The sequence below is a fragment of the Eubalaena glacialis genome, chromosome 16, assembly GCF_028564815.1.
Source record: "Eubalaena glacialis isolate mEubGla1 chromosome 16, mEubGla1.1.hap2.+ XY, whole genome shotgun sequence".
NCBI classification, from domain to species: domain Eukaryota; kingdom Metazoa; phylum Chordata; class Mammalia; order Artiodactyla; family Balaenidae; genus Eubalaena; species Eubalaena glacialis.
The window spans coordinates 65,017,229-65,044,262 of record NC_083731.1 but is presented as its reverse complement, the minus strand read 5'-3'; the positions used below and the strand labels follow the sequence as shown (position 1 = coordinate 65,044,262).

The 27,034-nt window shown below is 34.4% G+C and overlaps 1 protein-coding gene across 4 annotated transcripts in view; it reads right to left on the bottom strand.

The window, feature by feature from the left end:
* The window catches only part of NAA16 (N-alpha-acetyltransferase 16, NatA auxiliary subunit), a 75,062-nt gene that overhangs the window by 24,781 nt on the left and 23,247 nt on the right, over positions 1-27,034 (bottom strand). For all 4 annotated transcript variants that reach the window (XM_061170581.1, XM_061170583.1, XM_061170580.1 and 1 more), the window contains 4 exons: positions 23,248-23,354; positions 8,401-8,473; positions 5,844-6,013; positions 5,352-5,504 (listed from right to left, as the gene is read on the bottom strand). In XM_061170581.1, coding sequence (XP_061026564.1) covers positions 5,352-5,504; positions 5,844-6,013; positions 8,401-8,473; positions 23,248-23,354 — 503 coding nt within the window. The remainder of the gene's footprint in view (positions 1-5,351; positions 5,505-5,843; positions 6,014-8,400; positions 8,474-23,247; positions 23,355-27,034) is intronic.

The window sequence follows — 27,034 nt, the reverse complement described above, 5'->3', positions numbered from 1 at the left end:
TTACATGTGATTAGGTGTTACATGAACATAAACAGTATTACTATTTTCCTAACTTTATTTTTCTCTAATACCCATCATCCTTTTTTTATTGATATGGCTGATGTACAATAATTTGTTATAGGTGTATAACAGTAATTCACAATTTTTAAAGGTTATACTCCATTTATAGTTATTATAAAATATTGGCTACATTCCCTGTGTTGTACAATATATTCCTGTAGCTTATTTATTCTATACACAATAGTTTGTACCTCTTAATCCCTTACCCCATCTTGCCCCTGTCCCCTTCTCTCCCGGCCCACTGGCAACCACTAATTTGTTCTCTATATCTGAGAGTCTGTTTCCTTTTTGTTATATTCGCTAGCTCTATTTTTTAGATTCCATATATAAGTGATATCATACAGTATTTGTGTTTCTCTGTCTGACTTACTTCACTTAGCATAATACCCTCCAAGTCCATCCATGTTGTTGCAAATGGCAAAATTCCATTCTTTTTTATGGCTGAGTTGTATTCCATTGTATATACATATATACCGCATCTGCTTTGTCCATTCTTCTGTTGATGGACACTGGTTGCTTCCATATATTGGCAACTGTAAACAATGCTATGAACATTAGGGTGCATATACCTTTTCGAATCAGTGTTTTCATTTTTTTCTGGATCTATACCCAGGAGTGGAACTGCTGGGTCATATGGTATTTCTATTTTTTCTGAGAAACCTCCATACTGTTTTCCACACTGGCTGCACCAATTTAGATTCCCACCAACAGTGTTCCCTTTTCTCCACATCCTCACCAACATTTGTTATTTGTGGTCTTTTTGATGGCAGCCATTATGACAGGTGTGAGGTGACACCTGACTGTGCTTTAAATTTGCATTTCTCTGATGATTAATGACGTTGAGCATCTCTTCACATGCCTGTTGGCCATCTGTATGTCTTCTATGGAAAATGTCTATTCAAGTCTTCTGCCCATTTTTTCATCACGTTGTTTGTTTTTCTGATGTTGAGTTGTATGAGCTGTTTATTTTGGATATTAACCCCTTATGGGTCACATCATTAGCAAATCTTTTTTCCCATTCAGTAGGTTGTTTTTTCATTTTGTCGATGGTTTCCTTTGCTGTGAAAAAGCTTTTAAGTCTAATTAGGTACCATTTGTTTATTTTTGCTTTTATTTCCTTTGCTTTAGGAAACAGATTCAAAAAAATTGCTATGATTTATGTCAAACAGTGTTCTGCCTATGTTTTCTTCTAGGAGTTTTATGGTTTCCAGTCTTACATTTAGATCTTTAATCCACCTTGAGTTCATTTTTGTATACAGTGTTAGAGAATGTTCTAATTTCATTCTTTTACGTGTAGTTGTCCAGTTTTCCCAGCACCGCTTACTGAAGAGACTGTCTTTTCTCCACTGTATACTATTGCCTCCTTTGTTGTAGATTAACTGACCATAAGTGTGTGGGATTTATTTCTGGGCTTTATTCTGTTCCACTGATCTATGTGTCTGTTTTTGTGCCAATACCATTCTGTTTTGATGACTATAGCTTTGTAGTACAGTCTGAAGTCAGGGAGCTTGTTTTGGCTATTCAGGGTCTTCTGAGTTTCCATAAAAATTTTTAATTATTTGTTCTAGTTCTGTGAAAAAATACCCTTGGTATTTTGATAGGAACTGCACTGAATCTATAGATTGCCTTCGGTAGTATGGTCATTTTAACAATATTAATTCTTCCAATCCATGAACACAATATATCTTTCCATCTGTTTATGACCTCTTCAATTTCTTTCATCAGTGTCTTACAGTTTTCTGAGTACAAGTCTTTTACCTCCTTGGATAGGTTTATTCTTAAGTATTTTATTCTTTTTGATGTTACGGTAAATGGGATTGTTTCCTTAATTTCTCTTTCTGATAGTTTGTTCTTAGTGTATAGATATGCAACAGATTTCTGTATATTAATTTTGTATCCTGAAACTGAATTCATTAATGAGCTTTAGCAGTTTTCTGGTGGTGCATTTAGGATTTTCTATATATAGTATCACATCATCTGCAAACAGTTACAGTTTACTTTCTTTCTAAATTGGATTCCTTTTATTTCTTTTTCTTGTCTGATTGTTGTGGCTAGAACTTCCAATACTATGCTTAATAAAGGTGGCAACAGTGGGCATCCTTGTCTTGTTTCTGATCTTAGAGGAAATGCTTTCAGCTTTAGAAAGCATTTAGAAATGATTTAGAACATTACTGATGTTCTGTCTGGATGATCTGTCCACTGATGTAAGTGGGGTATTAAAGTCCCCTACTATTACTGTGTTACTGTCATTTCTCCCTTTATGTCTATTAATATTTGCTTTATGTATTTAGGTGTTCCTATGTTGGGTACATATATGTTTACGATTGTTATATCTTCTTCTTGGATTGACCCCTTGATCATTACCATCATTCTTGCTAATACTCTGCACCACCACTATATCTGCCACTTTGCACCTACTGTTGATCCTATGCCATATGAGTTTTAGAAACACTAGTTTGTATCCTACTACACAATTCTAAAACATGGGTTTTAAAGAGTCTACCTAGGGCTTCCCTGGTGGCACAGTGGTTAAGAATCTGCCTGCCAATTCAGGGGATATGGGTTCGAGCCCTGGTCCAGGAAGATCCCACATGCCGCAGAGCAAATAAGCCCGTGTACCACAGCTACTGAGCCTGCGCTCTAGAGCCCGCAAGCCACAACTACTGAGTCCACGTGCCACAACTACTGAGTCCACGTGCCACAACTACTGAAGCCCACGCACCTAGAGCCCGTGCTCCACAACAGGAGAAGCCACTGCAACGAGAAGCCCACGCACTGCAACAAAGAGTAGCCCCCGCTCGCCGCAACTAGAGAAAGCCCATACGCAGCAATGAAGACCCAACGCAGCCAAAAATTAAAAAAAATAAGTTAAAGAAAAAAAAAAAAAAAAGAGTCTACCTAAGGTAGAATCCTGTTTCCAAATGAATGACTAGCTGGGTGATCTCCAGCTGGCAGAGTAACTGACCTCTCTAAACATTCTCTCAACTACAATATGAAGGTAATGATATAGGATTGTATATACAAACAATATCATGTATATAAAGTACTTGGTTCAGTGATTAGTAATTGTTAAAGCCATTTTTCTCTTTTCCCTTACAAATGGTATACAAATTATTAGCATCACTCTAAATACCAGAAAGCAGAAGTCAAGCAGGTTCAGATGAAAAAGCTCTTTTATGGACTTCCCTGGTGGCGCAGTGGTTAAGAATCCACCTGCCAATGCAGGGGACATGGGTTTGATCCCTGGTCCAGGAAGATCCCACATGCTGCTGAGCAACTAAGCCCGTGCGCCACAACTACTGAGCCTGCACTCTAGAGTCCGTGCGCCACAGCTACTGAAGCCCATACGCCTAGAACCCGTGCTCCACAACAAGAGAATCCACTACAATGAGAAGCCCACACACTGCGACAAAGAGTAGCCCCTGCTCACCACAACTAGAGAAAGCCCACATGCAGCAATGAAGACCCAACGCAGCCAAAAGTAAATTAAAAATTAAAAAAAAAGAAAAAGAAAAAGCTCTTTTACGATGAGAGAAACAAATGATCTATAAGTAGTAGCCTTTAATGAAAAATTAAACCTATATGTGTATATGTACATCACATGCATAGACCATACGTTGTTTCTTTCTCATCATATACACACAATACAGATGTATGGTATACGTATGTGAGATGTGTGTGCATGTGTGTGTTTGTGTATCAATGACATACCATTTGTCAATACCAAGTAATGTCAGACTTAAATTTCTGGGTAATTTCATGGGTAAAAAAATGATATATTGTCTTTTTCCCTGATTACTAATGAAGATATCTTTTGGCCATTCCATATTCTACTTCTGTGAACTAGTTATTCATCTCCTTTGCCCATATTTGTATTGTCTCATCTTTTTCTTATTGAGTATTGTGTGTGTACGTGTATTTAATGCTTCTATGACATCATTCTTGCAAGTAGTTAAATTTTCACAATAAAAGTTCAAGCTATTCTGTGGCTTCTAAATTATAAGGGGTTTCCATTAACACCCAGACACAACTAGAATCTAGTTAACATTTAAACAAGGTGGTACACTGGTGCTGTACTAGTGATACATTAGCATCACAGAGCACAGTGGTAACTTATTTTCATCCTAAACAACTTACTTACAAACACCAGCACTAAAGCCCTCCACTTTGTATGTAATGCACTTGGAGATATAAATTATTTATTTTGAAGTATCTTAATTAAAACTTGGAAATCAAACTTGAAACATGTTTTTCTCATAATGCCTCTATGTTACATTCAATGTGTAACTATTTCAGTGAATTCTTTGGCTTTCTTTATAAATTCTTTTCTTCTTATATGAGTTGGAAATATCTTCTCCAATTCTATGGTTTGCCTTGTCACTTTGCTTATAATTATTTTTTGTTATACATTATCTTTAATTTTGATATAATCAAGTGTATCAATTTTACTCTTGTACCTTTATGTGTTTGGTGTCTTAAGAAATGTTTCCTACCTTGAGCCCTAAAGATAAACTTCTATACTTTCTTCTAAAAGTGTGAAAGGTTTGCTTTTAGATCTTTAATCCACCTGTAACTGATCTGTGCAGTGTAAGATTAAGGATGTCATTTTATTTTTTTCAACACAAATAAATAATTATCCAAACAATATCTTTTCATCTCTGATTTTTAAAGCACCTCTGATACATACCAAGTTTCCAAATATGTGTGAATAGTTTTCTATTCTGTTCCATTAGCCTCCTTATATTTTTAACCATAAACATGTACTGTTTTTACAATATAACAGAAAGGCTGTGTAGAAAAGGATATGAAAGCATGGTGAAAGATGAAACAAAAGGAATAAATGTTTAGCCTAACAATTTGAAAGAACTTAAATTCTTAAATGTCACAGAGACCAGTAGTCCTCAGAAGTTAGTTCTACAGAGAAAGAACTCTATGAGCTATTATGAAGTTAAGACACTGTAACTGAGAAATTAAACAGCAGTCACAAATTACTAGTGAAACAAAAGAACAATAAATCAAATCTTGCATATAAGCACTTAAGTATGGCATAATGCTTATTGCTGTATAAAGGTATTTTGCTCCTGTTATTGCTTTTTAATCATCTCCCACGAGAAGCACATGCACATACATCAACCACAGTAAGAAACCATACTTAGGATATGAGCTAAACAAGATTAAAAAGTAATAATAACAAAAGTGAATTCTTAGGAACTTCAGCAGCAAACTTCACACATCACCACAGAACTTAAGTTTAATTTTACTAACTCAGACAATTACACGCTATTTCCTACCCTTGTGAACTTGGAGCACATTTCCTCTGCTTCTTTTATCATATTTGCTCGAAGCATATATTTTGCACATTTGGAGTTGATGAATCTATCGGCTGTGTCTAAAGACTGAGCTTCATCCATCCACTTGGCAGCTTCTCTGAGATTACCTATATGCTTTAAGAAATGAAAGTATTAAAGAAATCACTGTTTATGACTAAGAGAATATGGGTACAATATAATGGAAAAAGTTCTTAAAGACAAATTAGAAATCTGTTACATTTCTGTCAAATTTATCTAGAAATCTTTAAATACATTACAATTAATATTTACTAAGAGTTGCAACTATTAATACTGACTATACAACTATATAACATAAAACTCCTCAGGATTATTAGAATATTAGGAATAGATTATCAGGGTGTCCTAAAAGTTATCTCTACACAGAAAGAACTCCAAGTGCTCTTAAAATAGCCAAATTCTTCAACTACTCAAAAAACATGACACAGATTTTACCTTGTAAATTTTTGCTTTCATATAGAATAATTCTATTAGAGTTGGAGTACTAGCAATTGCAGCATTAATATAATCCAAAGCCAAAGAATACTGCCCAAGTTTATCAAAATGCTGTGCCAGGAAATACTGAACCCAGAGTAGTGTCGTTGGGGGTTCTGTCTCCCCATTCTCTGCAATCAAACAAATATAAAATCATTACAGGGAATAAGGCAAAGTACAGCAACTCACATACTTTCTTTCTCCCAATGCATACTGAAATTAACTATTACGATAAGCAGTAAAAATCCAGCAAAAATGACCAAGTTCAACAGAAATAGATACGACTTCATGTCGTAAAGTTCAAAAAGTAGCAGCCAAACAGAGAAACAAGATGCTGGTTTCATAGGCTTCTACCCATACCTCACTCCAAAGAAATAGTTTGGGGAAAAGAGGTAAATCAATCTAACTCTACGAATTCTCAGGCTGAGAGCATAAGGCAGCAGGTCCAGGAAAAGTCAAGGAAAATAGCTTGAAGAAAAGATGTCCCTAACAATCACTGCAAAATTTCCACAAAGGCAAGAATGGCCAGGGCTTACTTAGCATTATTAAGTAGGCCTCGACACTACATCAGGGAAACCCAAAGTTGAAGGGTATTAGGAGAACACATTCCTGACAAGATGGTCACATAGAATCATCGGAGCTCTATCTGGTTCCCCACTCTGTACCCTCAAGCTACAGAAGAGTAGATAAAGAAATAACAAGCTCTCAAAATGGATTTCAGAAGGGAAGACACACAGGTATAAAATGAGGTAGAAAGAGCAGAAAGGAGAATTTACCCATGCCACCTCAGAAAACACAGAAGGTCTCCTAGACTAGATGACCAAATGAAATGACAACAATGAAAACACACAGATTAGCATAAAATTAAAACACAAATAATAAATATAGGCAAAGAGCCAAGCATTTATCTTGCTCCTCTCATATAAACTATATTTCAGGGGAACTAAATATTTGATGAAGAAAAGTTCTTTACTTGGGATTGACAATATATACACTAACATGTATAAAATAGATAACTAATAAAAAAAAAAACCTCTCTATAAGAATTCCAGCTAATAAATGCAGATTGAATGATGATTAGAATGAAATAAGGGATGAAGGCAACGATTCTCAGTGGCTGCAAAAATCATTAGGTGAGTGGTCAATGAAGAAATTTTAATGGGCAGATTAGGCTGACAAACATCAAAACCCTGATCAATCTTAATATCACAAAAAGAGAGACAACCAGAATGTTTTCTGCCTTCAGATGTGATATAACAGGAAGTACAAAGTGTCACGTATGAAGTATTCACATGGAACCTGAATCTAATCAAGCCTGTAAATCTAGGGGAATTGCCTGGCAGTCCAGTGGTTAGGACTCCACGTTTCCACTGCAGGGGGCACGGGTTCAATCCCTGGTTGGGGAACTAAGATCTCACTTGCCACACGGCAAGGCCGAAAAAAAAAAAGTTGGTAAATCTAACTCGAACTTTGTAAGAAATATGGATGACAGCAAAATGTATTAAATGATACCATGAGAAAACAATCAGTCAAATTCAAAACATGGTATGTTCCACAAGACAAATGACCTTTCAACAACCTTTTTTTTTTTTTTTTTTAAAAAAAGGGAAAGGAGTGGACAGTACTGCTCAAGATTAAAAGAATATCAGAGACATAACAATCAAATGTAGTGTGGATCTTAGCTGGATCCATATTCGAATAAACCAGTTATACAATTTTTTAAATAATCGGGAAAATTTGCATGCGGACTGGGTGTTAGACACTGTGGTATGAGAGTTAATTTTGTGTAAGACAGCACTGTGGCTACATCTTGTGTTTAAGTGTTTTAAACAGTTAGAGATGCATACTAAGGTACTGACAGGGGAAACAGTGTGTCTGCTTTAAATACTCCAGGAAAAAAAAGTCGACAGAAGATACTTCAAATAATACCGGGAAACACTGATAAAAGGAGGTAGGTGATGGGGACACGAGGGTTCATTATTTACTTCTGTGTCTGTTATTTTATTGTGAAATTTGTTTCAAACTAACAAGAACAAAAGGGCGGTAACAAATAAACGATGCAAGAAGAAACCAAAGTTACCATTTGCATGACTGAAAGCATTCTAGAGTGTTTTCTAAATAAAGCTGCCTTGATTTACATACGCCCCTACAAACAGAAAAACAAAGAACCAAATTATACAGGATTTAAAGTAATATAAGAGTAGAAAGAACAAAGAAGTAGGAATTCAGGAAAGATACATTTCAGCATAAACTACTTGATCTTGGTCAAGCTGCTCAACCTCTCAATTCTGTTTATTCATATTAAAATGGAGTCAACTCCCCCCTGACAAGATTAGGACATTTTTAATTACTTAAGATTGCAAGTGCTCTTCTCATTTCATTCACTAATTCAAAAACTATTTAGGCAACAGCTATCATGTAGCACATACATAATAAACATAAGATAATGTTAGTGTAAGTGACTAAAAATGGATTGAAATGAGTAATCAAATTTCAACTCAATCTAATTTAAACTTACCATAAGGGCTAAAAAAGTCACACGTTTTCAGAGAGGCTTCATAATTAGTAACAAGCTCCTGGATTACAGAAATCTGTTAAAGAAACATAGTTTTAAAATTTAAAAATATTTTATGAAGGTATTTTTATTTACTATGGATTAGATTTGTAAGCAATATACAGCTTATTTCAGAACAATAAATTAACTATAAATTGGGGTGTCTGCTTTTCCCCACTCCCTGTGTTGGGGGAAAATGAGAAAAACAGAAAACGTACTGCTCTCTTTATTAAGAGTAAAACAGAATCTCATTAATTTCTCATCTCAATAAATATCAAGTTTCAGGTTTTGATGGACAAATCATCACTAGTTACCACACACTGCTTTTTTTCTTTTTGGCCAAAGAACTCACCTGTATAATTTATTATTATTAACAATTTATTTGCCTTTTGCTTCCCATTGTTGCAGGGTGAAGTTGTAAGCCATTATATATTCAGATTTTCTAAAATGTCACTCATTACAAAAAATTCAAGTGAAATCATCTAAATTATACAGTGAGTTGATGGAAGAAGTTAAGTAAACTCCTAACTAGATGTTTAAACTACCTTTGTTTTTAGTGATCATTTTGATAGATTTTCATTCCAGTGCTGCACTTAGGTAGGACTGAAATATTATACACTACACTGTAAACATGCTATGCCCTGAAAGTGCAAAAGAAAAGTGACATGAATTAGAAGTGGCAGGGGAAAAAAGTAGCTTCTATGCGTGGTTTGTTTTAAATGTCTGTTGATGTTACCTGTTCAAAATGAGTTAGAAAATATAACCACCTTATTTGTGAACTTCAGAAAAACAAAGGTCAAAAGTGAAGAAAAACCATTAAAACTTATAATAGTATGTGACCAATACAGTATTATTTAAAAACCATCCCACTGACAGCAGTCAAAAAAACAAAAAAGATCAAATTAAAACACTTCTCAGGCTTACATGATATCTTTCTGACAAGAATGTTGCATTGTAGGGCATAATTCTCTTAGATAGAAGGGCAATAAGGAATAGGTGGGACAGTACACATTAAAAGTGGGGGAAAATATGTAAGTAACATATAAAAAACAGAACATGAAAAGAATTTACACACATTATGACTTCACCAAAACACATATGTATAGATACATACTCATTGGAAATATGACCAAATGGATTAGGGTAGTAGAATATGAGGACACTCTTTTAAAACACAATAATGCTGTATTATTTTAATAAGATTTTTAAAACAAAGACTGTTTAAATAGAATGGTTATTAAAATGTGAATAGACCTATAACTAGTAAGGAGATTGAACCAAAAATCAAAAACCTACCAGAGAACAAACATATGGATACCAAGGGGGGAAGGGGAAGTGGGATGAATTGGGAAACTGGGATTGACATATATACACTGCTATGTATAAAACAGATTAACTAATGAGAACGTACTGTATAGCACAGGGAACTCTACTCAATGCTCTGTGGTGACCAAAATAGGAAGGAAGTCCAAGAGAGAGGGGATAATGTATACATACAGCTGATTCACTTCGCTGTACAGCAGAAACTAACACAACATTGTAAAGCAACTATACTCCAATAAAAATTAATTTAAAAAACAAACAAACAAAAAACCTACCAACAAAGAACAGCCCTAGACCCAATGGCTTCAATGGTGAATTCTACCCAACATTTTAAAAACTAATACCAAACTCTGCCAAAAAATCAAAAAGAAGGGAACACTTCCAAACTCATTCTGAGGCCAGCATTACTCTCATACCAAAGCCAGACAAGAACACCACAAGAAAACTACTGACCAACACCCCTGATGAATATGGATGCAAAATCCTCAACAAGATACTAGCAAACATGCCTCAGCAGCATATTAAAAGGATTATACACCATGACCAAGAGGAATTTATTCCTGGAATGCAAGGATGGTTTAACATAAAAATTGATCAATATAACTTGCCACATCAACAAAATGAAGGAAAAATACCCACATGATTATCTCAATTGTTGCAGAAAAATATGTGACAAAATTCACTACCATTTCCTTATAAAAACATTCACCAAACTATGAATAGAAGGAAACTATCTCAATATAATGAATGCCAAATATGAAAAACCCACAATGAACATCATACTTAATGGTGAGAGACTGAAAACATTTCCACTATGATCAAGAACAAGGCAAGGATGCCTGCTTTCATCATATCTACTCATCACAGTACTGGAAGCTCTATTGCTGGAAGGCAAGAAAAAGAAATAAAATGTATTCGAATAGTAAAGAAAGAAATAAAATTATCTCTACAGATGATATGATCTTACTAGTAGAAAACCCTAATGATTTCACAAAAAAACCTGTTAGAATAAATGAACTCAGCAAAGCAGCAAGATACAAAAAGTTAATACACAGAAATCAGCTGCACTTTTACACACATGAACAATCTGAAAAGGAAATTACTAAAGCGATTTCATTCACAACAGCATCAAAAAGAATAAAATACTTAGAAATTAACTTAACCAAGGAAATGAAAAACTTGTACAATGAAAACTATAAAAGATTGCTGAAAAAAATTCAAGATGACACAAATAAATGGAAACACATCCCATATTCATGAATTAGAAAAATTAATATTATTAAAATATCAATACTACCCAAAGAGATCTATAAATTCAACATTATCTCCATCAAAATCCAAATGCCTTTTTTTTTTTTTACAGAAATAGAAAAGCCCATCCTAAAATTAACATAGAATCTCAAAGAACCCCAAAGAGCTAAAACAATCTTAAAAAAGAACAAAACCAAGAGGACTCACTCCTGATTTCAAAACTTACTACAAAGTTACTGTAATCAAAACAGTGTGGTACTGGCTTAAAGAAAGATGTAGAGACTAATGGAATAGAACAGAGAGTCCAGAAATAAACCCTCGCATATGTGGTCAAATGATTTTTGACAAGGGTGTCAAGACCAATCACTGGAGAAACAGAAGTCTTTTCAACAAATGGTAATGGGAAAACTGGATATCTACATGCAAAAGAATGCAGGTGAACCCTTACCTAATACCATGCACAAAAATTAACTCAAAATGGATTAAGGACCTAAATGTAAGACCTAAAACAATAAAACTCTTAAAAGAAAACATAGGACAAAAACTTCACAATATTAGATTTGGCAATGATTTCTTGGATATGACACCAAAGGCACAGGTAACAAAAGAAAAAACTGACAAATTGGACTTCATGAAAATTTAAAAATTTGTACACCAAGATGCCATCCATAGAGTAAAAAGGCAACCCATGGAATGGGAGAAAATATTTGCAAATCATGTATCTGATAAGAGGTTAATATCCAAAATATATGGAGAACTAAAATTCAACAACAAAAATCCAATTCAAAAATGGTTGATAAAATACTTGAATAAACATTTCTCCACAGATATACAAATAGCCAGTAAGCACATGAAAAGGTCTGCAACGTCACTAGTCATTAAGGAAATGCAAATCAAAACTACAATGAGATGCCACCTCACACCCAGGAGGATGGCTACCTTAAAACAAAATAAAACAGAAAACAACTGTAGACAAGGATGTGAAAAAAATTGCAACCCTTGTGCACTGCTGGTGGAAAATGGTACAGCTGCTGTGGGAAACAAAATGGCAGTTCCTCAAAAAATAAAAAATACAACTACCAAATGATCCAGCAATTCCACTTCTGGCTATATATCCAAAAGAACTGAAAGCAGATCTCTAAGAAATATTTGTACATCCATGTTCATATCATTGCTCATAATAGTCAAAACGTGGAAGCAACCCAAGTGTCCATGGACGGAAGAATGGATGAGCAAATGTGGTATAGACATACAATGGGATATTATTAAGCTTTGAAAAGGAAATTCTGAAATGTGCTACAACATGGACGAACCTTGAGGACATTACGCTAAGGGAAATAACCTAGTCACAGAAAGACAATTACTGTATGATTTCACTTATATGAGCTACTTAGAGTTGTCAAAATCGTAAAGACATCAAGTATAATGGTTGTTGCCGGGGGCTAGAGGGAGGGAAAAACAAAGTTATTGTTTAACGGGTACAGAGTTTCAGTTATACAAGATGAAAAGAGTTATTGGGATGGATGGTGGTGATGGGTGCACAAAAATGTGAATGTAGTTAATACCACTAAACCGTACACTTAAAAATGGTCAACATGGTAAATCTTATGTTAAGTGTATTTTGCCTCAATAAAACAACAAAAAGGTGGTTCTGAAAGTGCAATCCTCAGACCATTAATATCATAAATGTCAGCATTAGCATCACCTGGTAGTTTGTTAGAGATGCAATTTTTGACCAAACCCCAAATTTATAGAATCAGAAACTCTGAGTCTAGCAATGCTTTTAGCAAGCCGTCAGATAATTCTGATATACCCTAGAGTTTGAGAACTGATTTTTAAAAATGCTGCAATAAGACTACTACTACAAAGCAAAATAAAAACTAACAGGCACTTTTAGGCACTTGCCTGGTGGCGCAGTGGTTAAGAATCCGCCGCCCAATGCAGGGGACACAGGTTCGATCCCTGGTCCAGGAAGATCCCACATGCTGCGGAGCAACTAAGGCCGTGTGCCACAACTACTGAGCCTGCGCTCTAGAGCCCGCGAGCCACAACTACTGAGCCCGTGTGCCACAACTACTGAAGCCCACACGCCTAGACCCCGTGCTCCGCAACAAGAGAAGCCACCGCAGTGAGAAGCCCACGCACCGCAACGAAGAGGAGTCCCCGCTCGCCGCAACTAGAGAAAGCCTGTGCTCAGCAACGAAGACCCAACACAACCAAAAATAAATAAATATATATATATATATATTTTTTTTTTAAAGTAATAGGCGTTTTTAACCCACCAGGATCAATCTCACTGAGAGTATGTGTAACTTAAAAAACGTTCAGGCTTAGAAATTCAGTACTCAATTTACGGAAGCAAATAGTTTTCCATGAACTTACACTGCCATCTACTGGCAGTTACTGAAACCACAGCTAGAGCTTTAAATAAGGGTGTACCTTTCCATCTCTAGGGTGAAATAGATTTTTAAAATCAGTTTTAATCATTTTAAAAAGTACAACAAAATATATACTGAAGTTACACATAATTCTTCATCATAAAGGAGTGTACAATACTACTGAATAAAATAGAATCTCCAGCTTCAGAACTTCAAAACAAGATTTAAGTGAGGAAATAAATCAAGGTAATGGAAAGTTCACATGAAATGTCCTAAATAAAAAAACTGCAGAGAACACTGTCCTTCCTGGTTTATTAGGCATATTTATTGAATCTAAAAAATGTATATTATAGTCACTCACTCAGTAATTAAGTGAACAATTCAATTTTCCAAACTTGTCTATGAAAGTTAGTCTAAGGAGTTTTACTAAGGTATAAAGGACCCATTTTACTTCAAGTTTACTTACAATTTATATTTCAATAATACTGTATAACTGTATATTCAATTATATAATTGTATACTGTATAACTACACTCAATTATACAACATAACTGTATATTCAACTCCTTTCTTGCAAAACAACATGTAATGGCTATTCTTCTTGAAAATAGCTATCTGCCGCTGCCAGTTAAAATCAAGAAAGCCAATCCACTTGTTAGGTATCTAAGATCACAATAAAACTTTAAGCCTCAAAATAGCTTATATTATACAGTCAAAATTTTTTATGAACTGAAAAAATTTCCAAGTTCAACCACCTTCTCCTGATTTAAATATTTTCTTCTAACAGTTATAATTTGACCAGGATTGAAAAAGCTTTGTTTCTGCTAACAAAATCTAACCTGGGCAAATGTTGTGACTATTGTATATTTCCTAAATTACTGCCCTTATCCAGCTTCTCTTATGTATGAGTTAAAAGAATTCTTTACTAACCTTAAAGACAAAGCCCTACAAACCACATCTGATACATAATTTTTCACAGTATAAATACAGATCCCACTTAAAATGTTACTGTAACATGAAAGGCACTGAAACTGTCTTTTCGGATTTTTTTTTTTAACCCAAATTAGAAAACTAAGCACAATAGTTTATCAACAAGGACCAAAATTGTTGGATTAATTTCTAATAAATGTACAATTAACAGTGACAATTTTGGTTCCAACGGAGCTAGCTAGAGATAAGTTGTCCAAGAACTATGACACTAAAATGAAACTAGGTAACTTCTTGCAGAGATGAGGTGTGACCGGTGGGGATGGTGAGAGAACGACCAGTTCTTGAAAACCCTCTCTGAACCAAGCACTTTACAAACTTTATCATTTAATTAAAGAACACAGCAACTCCTTAAGTATTATCTTCCCTAACTTTATGATCCAGAAACAGATTCAGGTAGTTGCTCAAGCAAATGTGTGATGGAGTCAGGATTCCAAACCAGTCCTGATTCCAAAGCAATGCTCCTTTCCCTATACCAGTATTTCCCAAAGAGTGGTGCCCACGGTGGAACAAGAGATGATTACAGCTAATTCACCAACTGAAACTTTTTAAGTTAGATTTTAATTTTATGTGTTTTATAAAAACTATACTAGCACAAATCTGTAGTTTTTACGAAAAACAAAAAAAAGTAACCAAATTTACTGAAAAATATTTTAAAAATAACACTATAGGTGTTATGTAGATTTGGCAAAAATTGTGAAGGGGATTAATAAATGTCAGCAGACATTATACTATACTGTGATACCTTCCTAGGTATAGGAATACCTAGGAAAAGTATTGGGTTGGCCAAAAAGTTTGTTCGGGTTTTTCTGTAAGATGTTATGGAAAAAGCCGAAAGAACTTTCTGGCCAACCCAATACTTGCTTTTATTTTCTTCTCCCAAAATTTAACTGTTTTTAAACAAACAAAAAATGAATTCATGAACATCATTACAATTAACATTAACTGTTGATCAGCATGTCTGAAAAATACTAACTCTGATACTGTTACCACTGCAAATAATGCCTTCTGGAATTTTTAAAGATAGAATTGTTATTGACTCATTTTTTTCCTTTTCGTGAGAAATCCAGGATTCTCACAAAGAAACATTCTTAATGTAGTCCTTCTATTACTTAGAGCATCTAAGAAAAAAATTCCTTATATTGCCCTGAAATACAAATCAAACTCTTGCTTTCCTTGCCAATTACTCCCCTATATCACCTTCTGAAACACCTAGTTTTCCAAAAGTATATATGAAATGAAACATTTTTAGAATCATTTTGCTTGACTATTAACTGTGAAGCCATTTTTACAATGATGTTTAGCTTCATTTTTTTCCTAACTTACCTTCACAATTACAGTTAGATAGTAAACAGATACAAAACTCAAATTTTATACCTGCCTGAGTTAATTAAAAATAAAGAAAGGGCTTCCCTGGTGGCGCAGTGGTTGAGAATCTGCCTGCCAATGCAGGGGACACGGGTTCGCACCCTGGTCTGGGAAGATCCCACATGCCGCGGAGCGACTGGGCCCGTGAGCCACAATTACTGAGCCTGCGCGTCTGGAGCCTGTGCTCCGCAACAAGAGAGGCCGCGATAGTGAGAGGCCCGCGCACCGCGATGAAGAATGGCCCCCACTTGCCGCAACTGGAGAAAGCCCTCACACAGAAACGAAGACCCAACACAGCAATCAATCAATCAATCAATCAATCAATCAATAAAATATTAAAAAAATAAATAAAGAAAGAAAGAAAGAACCAAAGATACCTTACAGATAATATATTCCAGGATCAAAATCTAGTTTACCCACCACCTCCACCAACAAATTATAGTTGTTTCCCACTAACAACGGCCAAACAATTTAGTACTTCCCGTAGAAATATTCCAATGAAGTTCATGATGATTCTCTTTCTTCACTGAACAGGCCAACTTTTTTGTAACTCTTTGGGCCTACCGTCACCAGCTTCTAAAGGGCACACATACCTCTACACGTTCTTTAACTGAATGAGGATCTTGGAATATTTTCATAGTATGGGCAGATTTAACACAAAAAAATGTCCTCTGGGAAAACAGCCTACCTTCCCTTCCTGTGTATAGACACCCATACACTTTTTGTTGAGACATCTATGCTTCATCCAGTCAGTCTCATCAAGTACTCAATTTCCATGTTCTTACTCATATTCACTGCACCTGTGCACTGATGTCCAGCTTCAATGGAATCAAATGCACCTGTAACAACCCACGCAAACCTTGATGATTCACTGTCTTCACTCAACAGTCTGACACAGTGAATAGCTACAGACCAAAACTGCAAAGTACTTTCCATTATAGGTGAAAATGGAAGCCCAGAATTAATTTCCACCTCTTATTTAGGGTCATTCTGGTTTCTTTTAAAACACTAAAACAATATTTTTTAATGTATATACTGTAGCCTTGACAGTTGAACTAAAATTAAATAAAAACTGATTTTACTCAGTATCTTTCTGTGCAAATATAGATCTTTATCTTTAGAAAAAACATTTTTCTCATTGATTAAATCTGCAAAGTAAAAAACAAAAATACAGAACACTAAGCACATGTTAGGAAAAAAAAAACTGGAAAAAGATGAGCAAATTAAACCTAAAACCAGCATAAGTAAGGGTATAATAAAGATCAGATTTGGGAACTAATAAAATAGAAAAGGGGGGTGGGGAAATCAACAAATCCAAAATTTGGCCTTCAGAAAAGATTGACAAAAGTGCCAAACCTTTAGCTAGACTGACCAAGAAAAAAAGAAGACTCAAGTTATTAAAACTAAAAATGAAAGAAGAGACATTACTTACTACTGACTTGAAATAAAATGATTATAAAGGAATATGATGAACATATATGCCAATACTGGATAACTTAAAGGGACAAATTTCTAGAAACACAAATTTCAGAAACCAAATAAGAAGAAATAGAAGATATAAATAAACCAATAACAAGAGTTTCAACAGGTAATCAAAAACTACCCACAAAGAAAAGTCCAGGCCCAGATAGTTTCACTGGTAAATTCTACCAAATATTTAATACCAATCTTCACAAACTTTTCAAAAAAAAAACAACAAAAAACAGGAGAGAACACTTCCCAACTCATTATAAGGCCATTATTACCCTGATATCAAAACCAGACAAAGACATCACAAGAAAACTACAGTCCAGTATCTGTTAGAAATATAGATGCAAAAATCTTTAATAAAATACCAGCAAATTGAACCTAGCAACATATATAAAGAATTATACAGCACAACCGAGTGGGTTTTATCCCACTAATGCCAGGTTAACATCTGAAAATCAATTAATGTAATACACAATATCAACAGAATAAAAATAATAAACACAAGATCATCTCAATAGACAAAGAAAAACCATTTGACTCAATCCAACACCCTTTCACAATAAAAATGCTCAGCAAACTAGGAGTAGGAGGGAACTTCCTCAACAATATAAAGGGCATATACAAAAAAATCCATAGTTAACACAATATTTAATGGAGAAAGACTAGATGCTTTCCCACTGAGATCAAGAACAAAACAAAAATGTCAATTCTCATCATTTCTATTCAACATTGACTGTAGGTTCTAGACAGGGCAATTAGTCAAGAAAATGAATAAAAAGGATACAAACTGGAAAGGAAGAAATAAAACTTTCTATTTGCAGATGACAGAAATTCAGTACACCAACAACTAATAAACAAGTTCATCAAGGTTACAGAATATAAGAACAATATACAAAAATCTACTGTATTTTATATACTAGCAATAAAAAAACCTGAAAATTAAATTTAAGAAAATAATTCCAATCCAAAGAACACAAAAGCACTAATCCAAAAAGATAGATGCACTCCTATGTTCACTGCAGGATTATTTACAATAGCCAAAATATGGAAACAACTTAGATGTCCATCAATGGATGAATGGATAAAGATGTGGTGTATATATACAATGGACTATTTACTCAGCCATAATGAAGTCTTGCCATTTGCAACAACATGGATGGACCTCGACGGTATTATGCTAAGTGAAATAAATCAGACAGAGACAAATGTCACATGATTGCACTCATATGTGGAATCTTAAAAAAAATTTTTTAAAACAGATTAGTGGTTACCAGAGGGGAAGGCAGTTAGGGGGTGGGTGTGAAATGGGTGAAGGTGTGGCGGGGGGGTCAAGTGTATGGTGATGGATGGTAACTAGGCTCGTAGTGGTGAACAATTTATACTGTACACAGATGTCAAATTATAATTGGCCCTATATAAGTTTCAGGATGTACACCTGAAACTATATAATAAAAAAAAGAAAGAAAATACTTCGATCTAGCATAGCATAAAAAAATAAAATACTTAGGAATAAATCTAACAAAAGATGTATAAGACTTACAAACTGAAAACTACAAAAAAATTGTTGAAAGAAATTAAAGACAATCTAAATAAATGGAAAATTTCCAATGTTCATAGACTTAAAGACTTAATAGTGTTAAGATGGAAATACTTCCCAAAGCGATCTACAGATTCAATGCAATCCCTATAAAATCCCAGCTGGCTTCTTTGTAGAAGCTGAAAAACTGATCCTAAAATTCAAATGGAAATAAAATAAATCTTTAATGGTCAAAAGAATATTAAAAAAAAAAAAAAAACTAGGAAGATTCACACTTCCTAATTTCAAAATTTACCCCAAAGCTACAGTAATCAAGACAGTGTGATACTAGCCTAAGGACAGACATACAGATCAGTGGAACAGAAATGAGAGTCCAGAAATGAACCCCCACATTTATGATCGATTTACTTTCAACAAGGCTGTCAAGACTTTCAATGGAAAAAAAAAAAAACAAATGGTGCTGGGAAACTGGACAAACACATGCAAAAGAATGAAGCTGGGCTCCCACCTCACACCATATACAAAAATGAACGCAAAATGAATCAAAGACTTTAATGTAAGAACCAGAAGTATAAAAACTCTTAGAAGTAAATATGTGTAAATCTTCATGACCCCGAATTTGGAAATAGGTTTCTTATATACAACACAAAAGCACAAGCAACACAAGGGAAAAAAGATAAAATGGGCTTCATCAAGACACTTTCAAGAAAGTGGAAAGACAATCCACAGAATGGTAGAAAATATTTTCAAATCATGTATCTGATAAGAAACTTGTACCTAGAATATATTTTAAAACTTACAACTAATAATGAAGAGACAAATAACCCAATTAAAAACTGGGCGAAGAACCTGAACTGACATTTCTCCAAGGAAGATACACAAATGGCCAGCAAGCGCTTGAAATAATGCTCAAAATAATCCGTCATCAAGGAAATGCAAACGAAAACCACAAGGAGATACCACTTCACAACCACTAGGATGGCTATAATCAAATATCATATAATAACAAGTGGATTGTTGGTGAGGATGTATAGAAATCAGAATCCTTATACACTGCTTGTGGGAATGTAAAATGGTGAAGGTACTTTGGAAAAGAGTCTGACAGTTTTTAAAAAGTTTAAACATGGAGTTACCATTTGACCTAGCAATTCCACTCCCGGGTATATGCACCCAAGAGAAATGAAAACATGTACATGCAAAAACTTGTACACAAATGTTCACAGCATTATTCATACCAAAAGGTACAAACAACCAAAATGTCCATCAACTGATAGATAAAATGTAGTAAAGCCATACAACTGGACATTATTTGGACATAAAAGGGGATGAAGTACTCATGCTACCACACAGGTGAAAATATTTACGCTAAGTATAAGAAGCTAGAGAAAAAAAGGCCACATATTGTTTGATTCTGTTTGTATGAAATACTCAGAATAGGCAAATCCATAAACAGAAGACTAGTGGCTGCCTGATTGGGGGAGTGCGGCAGGCAGATATGAATGGGGTTTCTTTTTCGGGTGATGAAAATTTTCTAAAATTACCGTGGTGATGGTTGCAAAACTCTGAATATACTAAAAATCAGTGAATTTGTAAACTTCAAATAGGTCAATTTTATTGTATGTGAACTGCATCTCAATAAAGCTATTAACAGAACAACAAAGATACTGGCGGTAAGCTGCTGACGTCTATGTGGTAGAGGCCAAGGACACTGCCAAATATCCTGTGACGCAAAGGACAGCCCCTAGAATTACGCAGCCCAACATGTTGGTGACGCAGTTCTTTGCTGTGGGGGGCTGTCCTGTGCACTGAAGAGTGTTCAGCAGCGTCCCCGGGCTCCACCCACATTAGGTATCAGTAGCACACCCACCACACTGACAACCACAACATCTCCAGACATTGCAGAATGTCCCCTGGGGGACAAAATTCCCTCCCCCGCCCCACCTTGAGAAGCACTGCTCAAGAGGAAGAGGACTTTCCAAACTGTTTCTAAAACAATAGGTGAAGTTCCACAATAGAAATAAAGATGAGCAAATCTGGTTACATTAAATTTTGGCTTCTTTATGTTTAAAAAAAAAAATCTCATTAGAAAAGCAAACGTAAGAAAAGAAAATATTTAACACTGCCTAATGCTAGTGAGGGCACAGTGAACCTTTCACATACTTTGGTAGTGGCAATACAAATTGATGTTTACAAGAATAACAAAATGTTCATACCTTTTACCCATTAATTTATTCTGAGAATTTATGAGACAAAAAAATCCTAAGTAAAGCTATGTGTACAAAGATATACTTTTTTAACTGCAAAAATTTTGAAAATCAAAGTTCAATTGGAGGTATGATTTTGATAAAAGACTATGGTGTCATTAAAAAGAAGATATTGAAGACTACACAATAACACATTAAGTGCTTGTGAAATTGCTGGGGGGAAAAAACCAAAATATTTATGGTCAAAATTCACAATTTAAAATGCTGGAGACATTTTTTAAATACTTTTTGACATTTGTACTATATCCTAAGCTAACTTCAAAAGATAATTGTATTTTCATGGTACCTGACATGGAGTATTCTTTAAGACTTGGAAGTTTACAAAACTATAATTGTTTATCAGCCTTAACTCTCTGAAATCCTTCGAGAGTTAAAATGCAGCCCTTAGCTAAAAACAGAACTCACTGCTGATTAGAAATATGCAAATTTTAAAATGCCCTCTTGAGTAATCACAAATATGTGACCAAAATGATTTGAGAAGGATTTCCCATACTTGTACATTTTTTCTCACTATACTAAGTTCTGACAACTTAAACTCAATTTTCTGCAGTTTAATTCAATTCTCAAAAACACATGGTAAACATTCCTGTTGCGTGCTCAAAAATTAACACTAAAGAGATGTCAAAGGTTCCCATATAGATGAACGCATTCTCACTGCCTTCTTTAAAAATACAATTTCCAAGCTTTAAAAAATAAAATACCAACAAATGCTTAACACCTTTAAGATGGTAATTTTGGATCAATATTGGAGGGATTTTTTTTTTTAAGTCTATGCCTCTTATGAAAACTGAGAAAGCCAGTGAAAGCCCAGTGATAGCTTAAGAGGAACAAATTCTGTAAGGAATTCTGTAAGGAACAAATTCTGTCTTCAGTACTTGCTGTAAGACAGTGTTACAAAAGCACTACTCTACTCTCATTCACATACATGTTCTTTATTATTTCCGACATTTTATCTCATCTTTCTTCTCTGTCACCCTTGCCTAAATGAGTAAGAGAAGAATTTTGGCAAATGCTAATTTAAATAACCTACAAAAATTACTGGTAGGCACTGCTACATGTTTTCATATGAATCAATCACTATCAAAAAAAATCAATAGAAAAAAATCAATTGCAGAAAAAAATCGATAGCAGTACCATTGCAATCAAATAAAGCATACTACAGACATTAAATAATTGTAAGTTTTGTTTGTTTGTTTGTTTTAATGTAAATGACACTTTTTACTAGTCGGGTACTATAGGTCTCTTTCCCGAAGTGGGGATCTGCCCAGTTGGCAAGGAGACTGGGTGCACCAATGGTAGGAACAGAGTACAGAAGTCCTGTTAGCCATCCTCAGCCACTCCCCTCTAGATATTATCAGTTGTCCCTTTTAGTTTATGAAACCTGCTGCCAAAGGAAGAAAGTGTCAATCAGTTATACCTAACACTGACTTTTTTCAGTATTTTATTATTCACAATTATTACTAATTTACAAATAATTATGGGTCAAAACTAAATAAACATGAAGTGATATAGGTTTAACTAAAAATATTTTAGCATTTCTAATAAAATCTTTTCCTTATCCACTAGTAACTTTCAAAAACTGATTACAGAAAAGAACACAAGATTTTAGACCTTAATAAATAAGAAGCAATGCTTGGAAATAGAAGTATAACTTATTTTCTATTAACTTTTAATTTTCTAATTATCTCTCTAATATAAAACCAAGTCTATTTCCTAATTTAAAAAAGCAGAAAGTGATTCTCTTCATTCGAAAACTAGTTAAAACTACATTAAAATGTAGCCTATTAGTTAAAACTAACAGCGCCAAATGACATTTTACTGTTGCAGTAACAATTTTCCATGCTCTAACTTTAAAAGCAAGCATAACAAATTTAAAAATCCACAGTCATACCATAAAATAATAGATAATTAATCATGAAATAGTTAAATATAGACCTCTGGCGACAATAGGTCAAACTTAAAATCCCACTAGAAAAGTATACCCATTAAAAACAACCACCTTTATTTTAGTGCTTTTATAAACCCTTTACTCGGTAAATTTCAGATTGACATTTCCTTTGATACTACTTATAGTACATGCATACAATTTCAGTTCATCTATTATTAGATTAAGGTGCACACCATTACTAGAATAGAGAAAATGATTGAATCATAGCATATTATTTACATGGAAATCTTTCTATAATAATTAAGTTAGTAAAAAGACTACAATTGAATAAAGACCAAATTTTACCTTTTCTGTATTGTAATATAAAGATTTCAAAGTAGTAAACAAGGGTGGGCAGCCTTTACTGAAGTTAACCCTCAGGAACTTATCCATTAGTTCTCTAAATTTTTCACCTAGAAACAAAAGTGTACTTTGTTATACTTCGACTGATGCAAACAGTTCACAAAATTATTTCATAAATAAAAATAAAACTCCTTCAGAAACAATGATTCCCCTATCCAATGTTTAAACCCAAAAAGTCAGTCAGCATTATTTGTTACCGCCAAAAAGCATAACAACAAATATCTCAGTTCGGTTTGCAAGTGTATTTTCCCTAGATGTAGATTCAAAATATCTTCAAGGAACACTTCAAAAGATAGGTAAACAAAATGACTGTGCAGCTTTGAGGAAAAGTAACCTACTATCTATTCTGAATACAGTCCCCATAGGAAGTACCTTTCCTAATCTCACTGACCAGCAGAGGCTCAATCCTACTATCTCAATCCTACATCTCAGAAGGCACTCTGCAAACTATATAAGGATTCTACTGTAACCAGCACTATATTTAAGTAGCAGTCAAAATATCTTTTTAAACACTAACACGGTATTTACAAATGTTTTCTGAATCAACTAGTGATTTACTTCAACAGTCATTCATTCCACAATCATCTATCAAGCACCTACTATGTGCCAGGCATTGTTCCAGGTATCCAGGATATAGCCGTGATTAAAACAAAAGAATTTTTTTTAATTCTGCCCTCATGGAAATTATTAACATTCTAGTGGGTGAGATAGACAATAAGTAAAATAACATCCATAAGACATCAGACAGAGCCCTGAGGCATGCTAACATTAGAATTAAATAAGTACCCTATTTGTAACATCAAGTAAATAAATCTCCTATTATTGCTAAACCCTTACCAAAAAGTTTCAGTGTCACTTTTTAAAAGCAGAAAAAATTGAAAAAAATTAATTTTAAATAAAAAAGCTCTAACTTTTTGACAATAAGGGTTAATATGTAAGGACATGGATTTGCCCACTCAGAAAAAAAAAAAAGATACATATATGTCATGAATGTTTTAAGCTAAAGTAAGACTACTGAAATGACCTTTCTTAAGGTTTCTTTATGTATCACATTTTACCAAAATACTCAACAACCCAAGTGGTTATTTTTATTTGTTGTGACTGACACTACTGAACAAAACATGCATACCCAACATATTACAGATGTCATAAAAATTAAGAGGAGAAATTTAAATTTTATTGAGTGAAAATTTTATCTAATATTTGTTACCTCAACTTACTACGAAGACTGTTTTCAGATGATCTCTAATCTTTATAACAGAGGAAGTGCTGGAAAGATTTGATCTCTAAAACTATTTTTGAATTTTAAGGAAGTAATCATGTATATTCAACCCAGAGTGGTATTTTGTGTTCCTTAGGTATACTTTGTATGTAATCTTTTGAAAATCACAGATTATCAAGACTGCACAAAATTTCACTCTGGGTTAAATATACATCATTACTTCCTTAAAAATCAAAAAGTTTCAGAGATCAAACCTTTCCAGCACTTCCTCTGATATAAAGCAAAGGTTAACAGTATTGTGGCAGGCAGTCAGGGATGTTGTTGCTTACTTCGTGTGTGACACTGTCCACTAAAAACCTCAATTTCTCCACTGTAAGATGCCGGTAACACCACCAGCCTCAAGAGTACTCTTTCATGACTCACACAAGATGAAAAGTATATAGCATAAGCACACAGTAACCACTCAATAAATGTTGTCTATCATTTACACCTTGACATCTGACAGCTATTGTATTTCTATAGTTAAGAATGTTTTCCACATTTGCTATCATCTACTGAGAAAACATGCATTTTACCTTCATGTCAGAGGCTACTCTGAACTCCTCTTCAACTTTCTCAATCTATTCAGATCATACTGGCAATTTTACTTAAAAGACAGTGTACTCAGCTCTCAAGTATCCACTATATTGAAAGCCTCTTCTCCCATTAAACTTTTGTTTCAACTGTGCAGCTAGCTATGATAAAGAATGAGGAAGGTCTTATATACTGATATAGGACTGAACTCCAGATACAGAGTTAAGTGAAAAGGAAAACAAGGTGCAGAACAATCTATGTTACTTTTGTACAAAAGGGGGAGGAAAAAGGAAAACTATATATAAACCCTCAAACACATACTTTTGCTTGTATATGCACAATGTATTTCTGGAAGAGTTAAACCATCTACTAGTAACAGTGGCTGTCTCTGGGGAAGTAAACTTGGTGGCCAGAGGACAGAGACACAGAAAAGACTTTTCGGTTAAAACCTGTTTTGCACCCTTTTATTCAGAACTGTATGAATGCACTGTCTAAACCAGAAGCCTACCCAGCTACTCAACTGCTCAGTCACACACTATATCCCAAAATTACTTACTATTTACCCATCTCATAATTTTTTTCTTTACATATAAGAAAAACTGTTTCACAAAAATAAATAACCTCCCTTCTTCCTAGCTATTTTAAAATAATTCTTTAGTACCCCCATAGTCTTTCCTTTAGGGGAAAAAAAAAAGCTATCAATCATTATGTGCCTGACTCAGCCATAAAAAGGAACGAAATTGGGTCATTTGTAGAGACATGGATGGATCTAGAGACTATCCTACAGAGTGAAGTAAGTCAGAAAGGAAAAAATAAATATCGTATATTAATGCATATATGTGGAACCTAGAAAAATGGTACAGATGAACTGGTCTGCAGGGCAGAAATAGAGACACAGATGTAGAGAACAAACATATGGACACCAAGGGGGGAAGTGGGGAGGGGCTGGTGGTGGTGGGATGAACTGGGAGATTGGGATTAACATATATACACTAATATGTATAAAATGCATAACTGATAAGAACCCGCTGTATAAAAAAATAAATAAAATTCTAAAATTTAAAAAAAAAATCATTATGTGCCTGTTTAGCACTGCAGCTTGTAAAACAAGTTATCTGACTACAGAGATGCTATGCTAATTCTTCACTAAATGTAGTACAGATTCACATAAAAATTGATATCCCAAAAACCACCACTAAAATAATGAACATAAACAGCAAGATCAGACTGTATCTGATAACCTGGGAATTTACTCTAAATAATGGTGCATGTTCTCACTACAAAAAAGAAATGATAATCATGTGACCTAATGGAGTTGTTAGCTAACACTACAGTGATAATATTGGAATATATAAGTGTATCAATCAATACATCGTACACCTTAAACTTAAACATTGTATGTCAACTATATCTCAATAAAAAATAAAAACAATCCAATGAAACAAAAATAAAATAGGAGCAAAATGTGATTAGCATTCTCGTTTAATACTCTGGATTATCTCCTTCCCTCTTTCTCCCTCCTTGACCAGTGAAGACTAATAGATCACGATGAAATAAACTAGTTATTTTGAAAAGTACTGTTTTCACAGCACTTACTATTTCAGGCTGTTGCAGAATCTCCCCAGGACTTTGGCTGTTCACTAATCTGTAGGTAATAAACCTTTTTATCTAAAAACCAGTAAGCCTTTTTCAAAACTTGCATTCTCAAATTCCATCATGTTTCTTGAAAAAGATCTTATTGCCTTTGATAATGCTAAGATACCTTTCTTATTACACATAAAAATATTTCTAAACAGGCAAAAAAACTTCATGAAGTATTCAGCTGTTGCAAAGGTACAATTAAGTAGTTGCACAATTTTATATATGGTCCCCAGAGCTTTGTAAATACATGTATGTTAGAACCTCAAATGATGCTGACCTTGAAGCCCAAGCCAT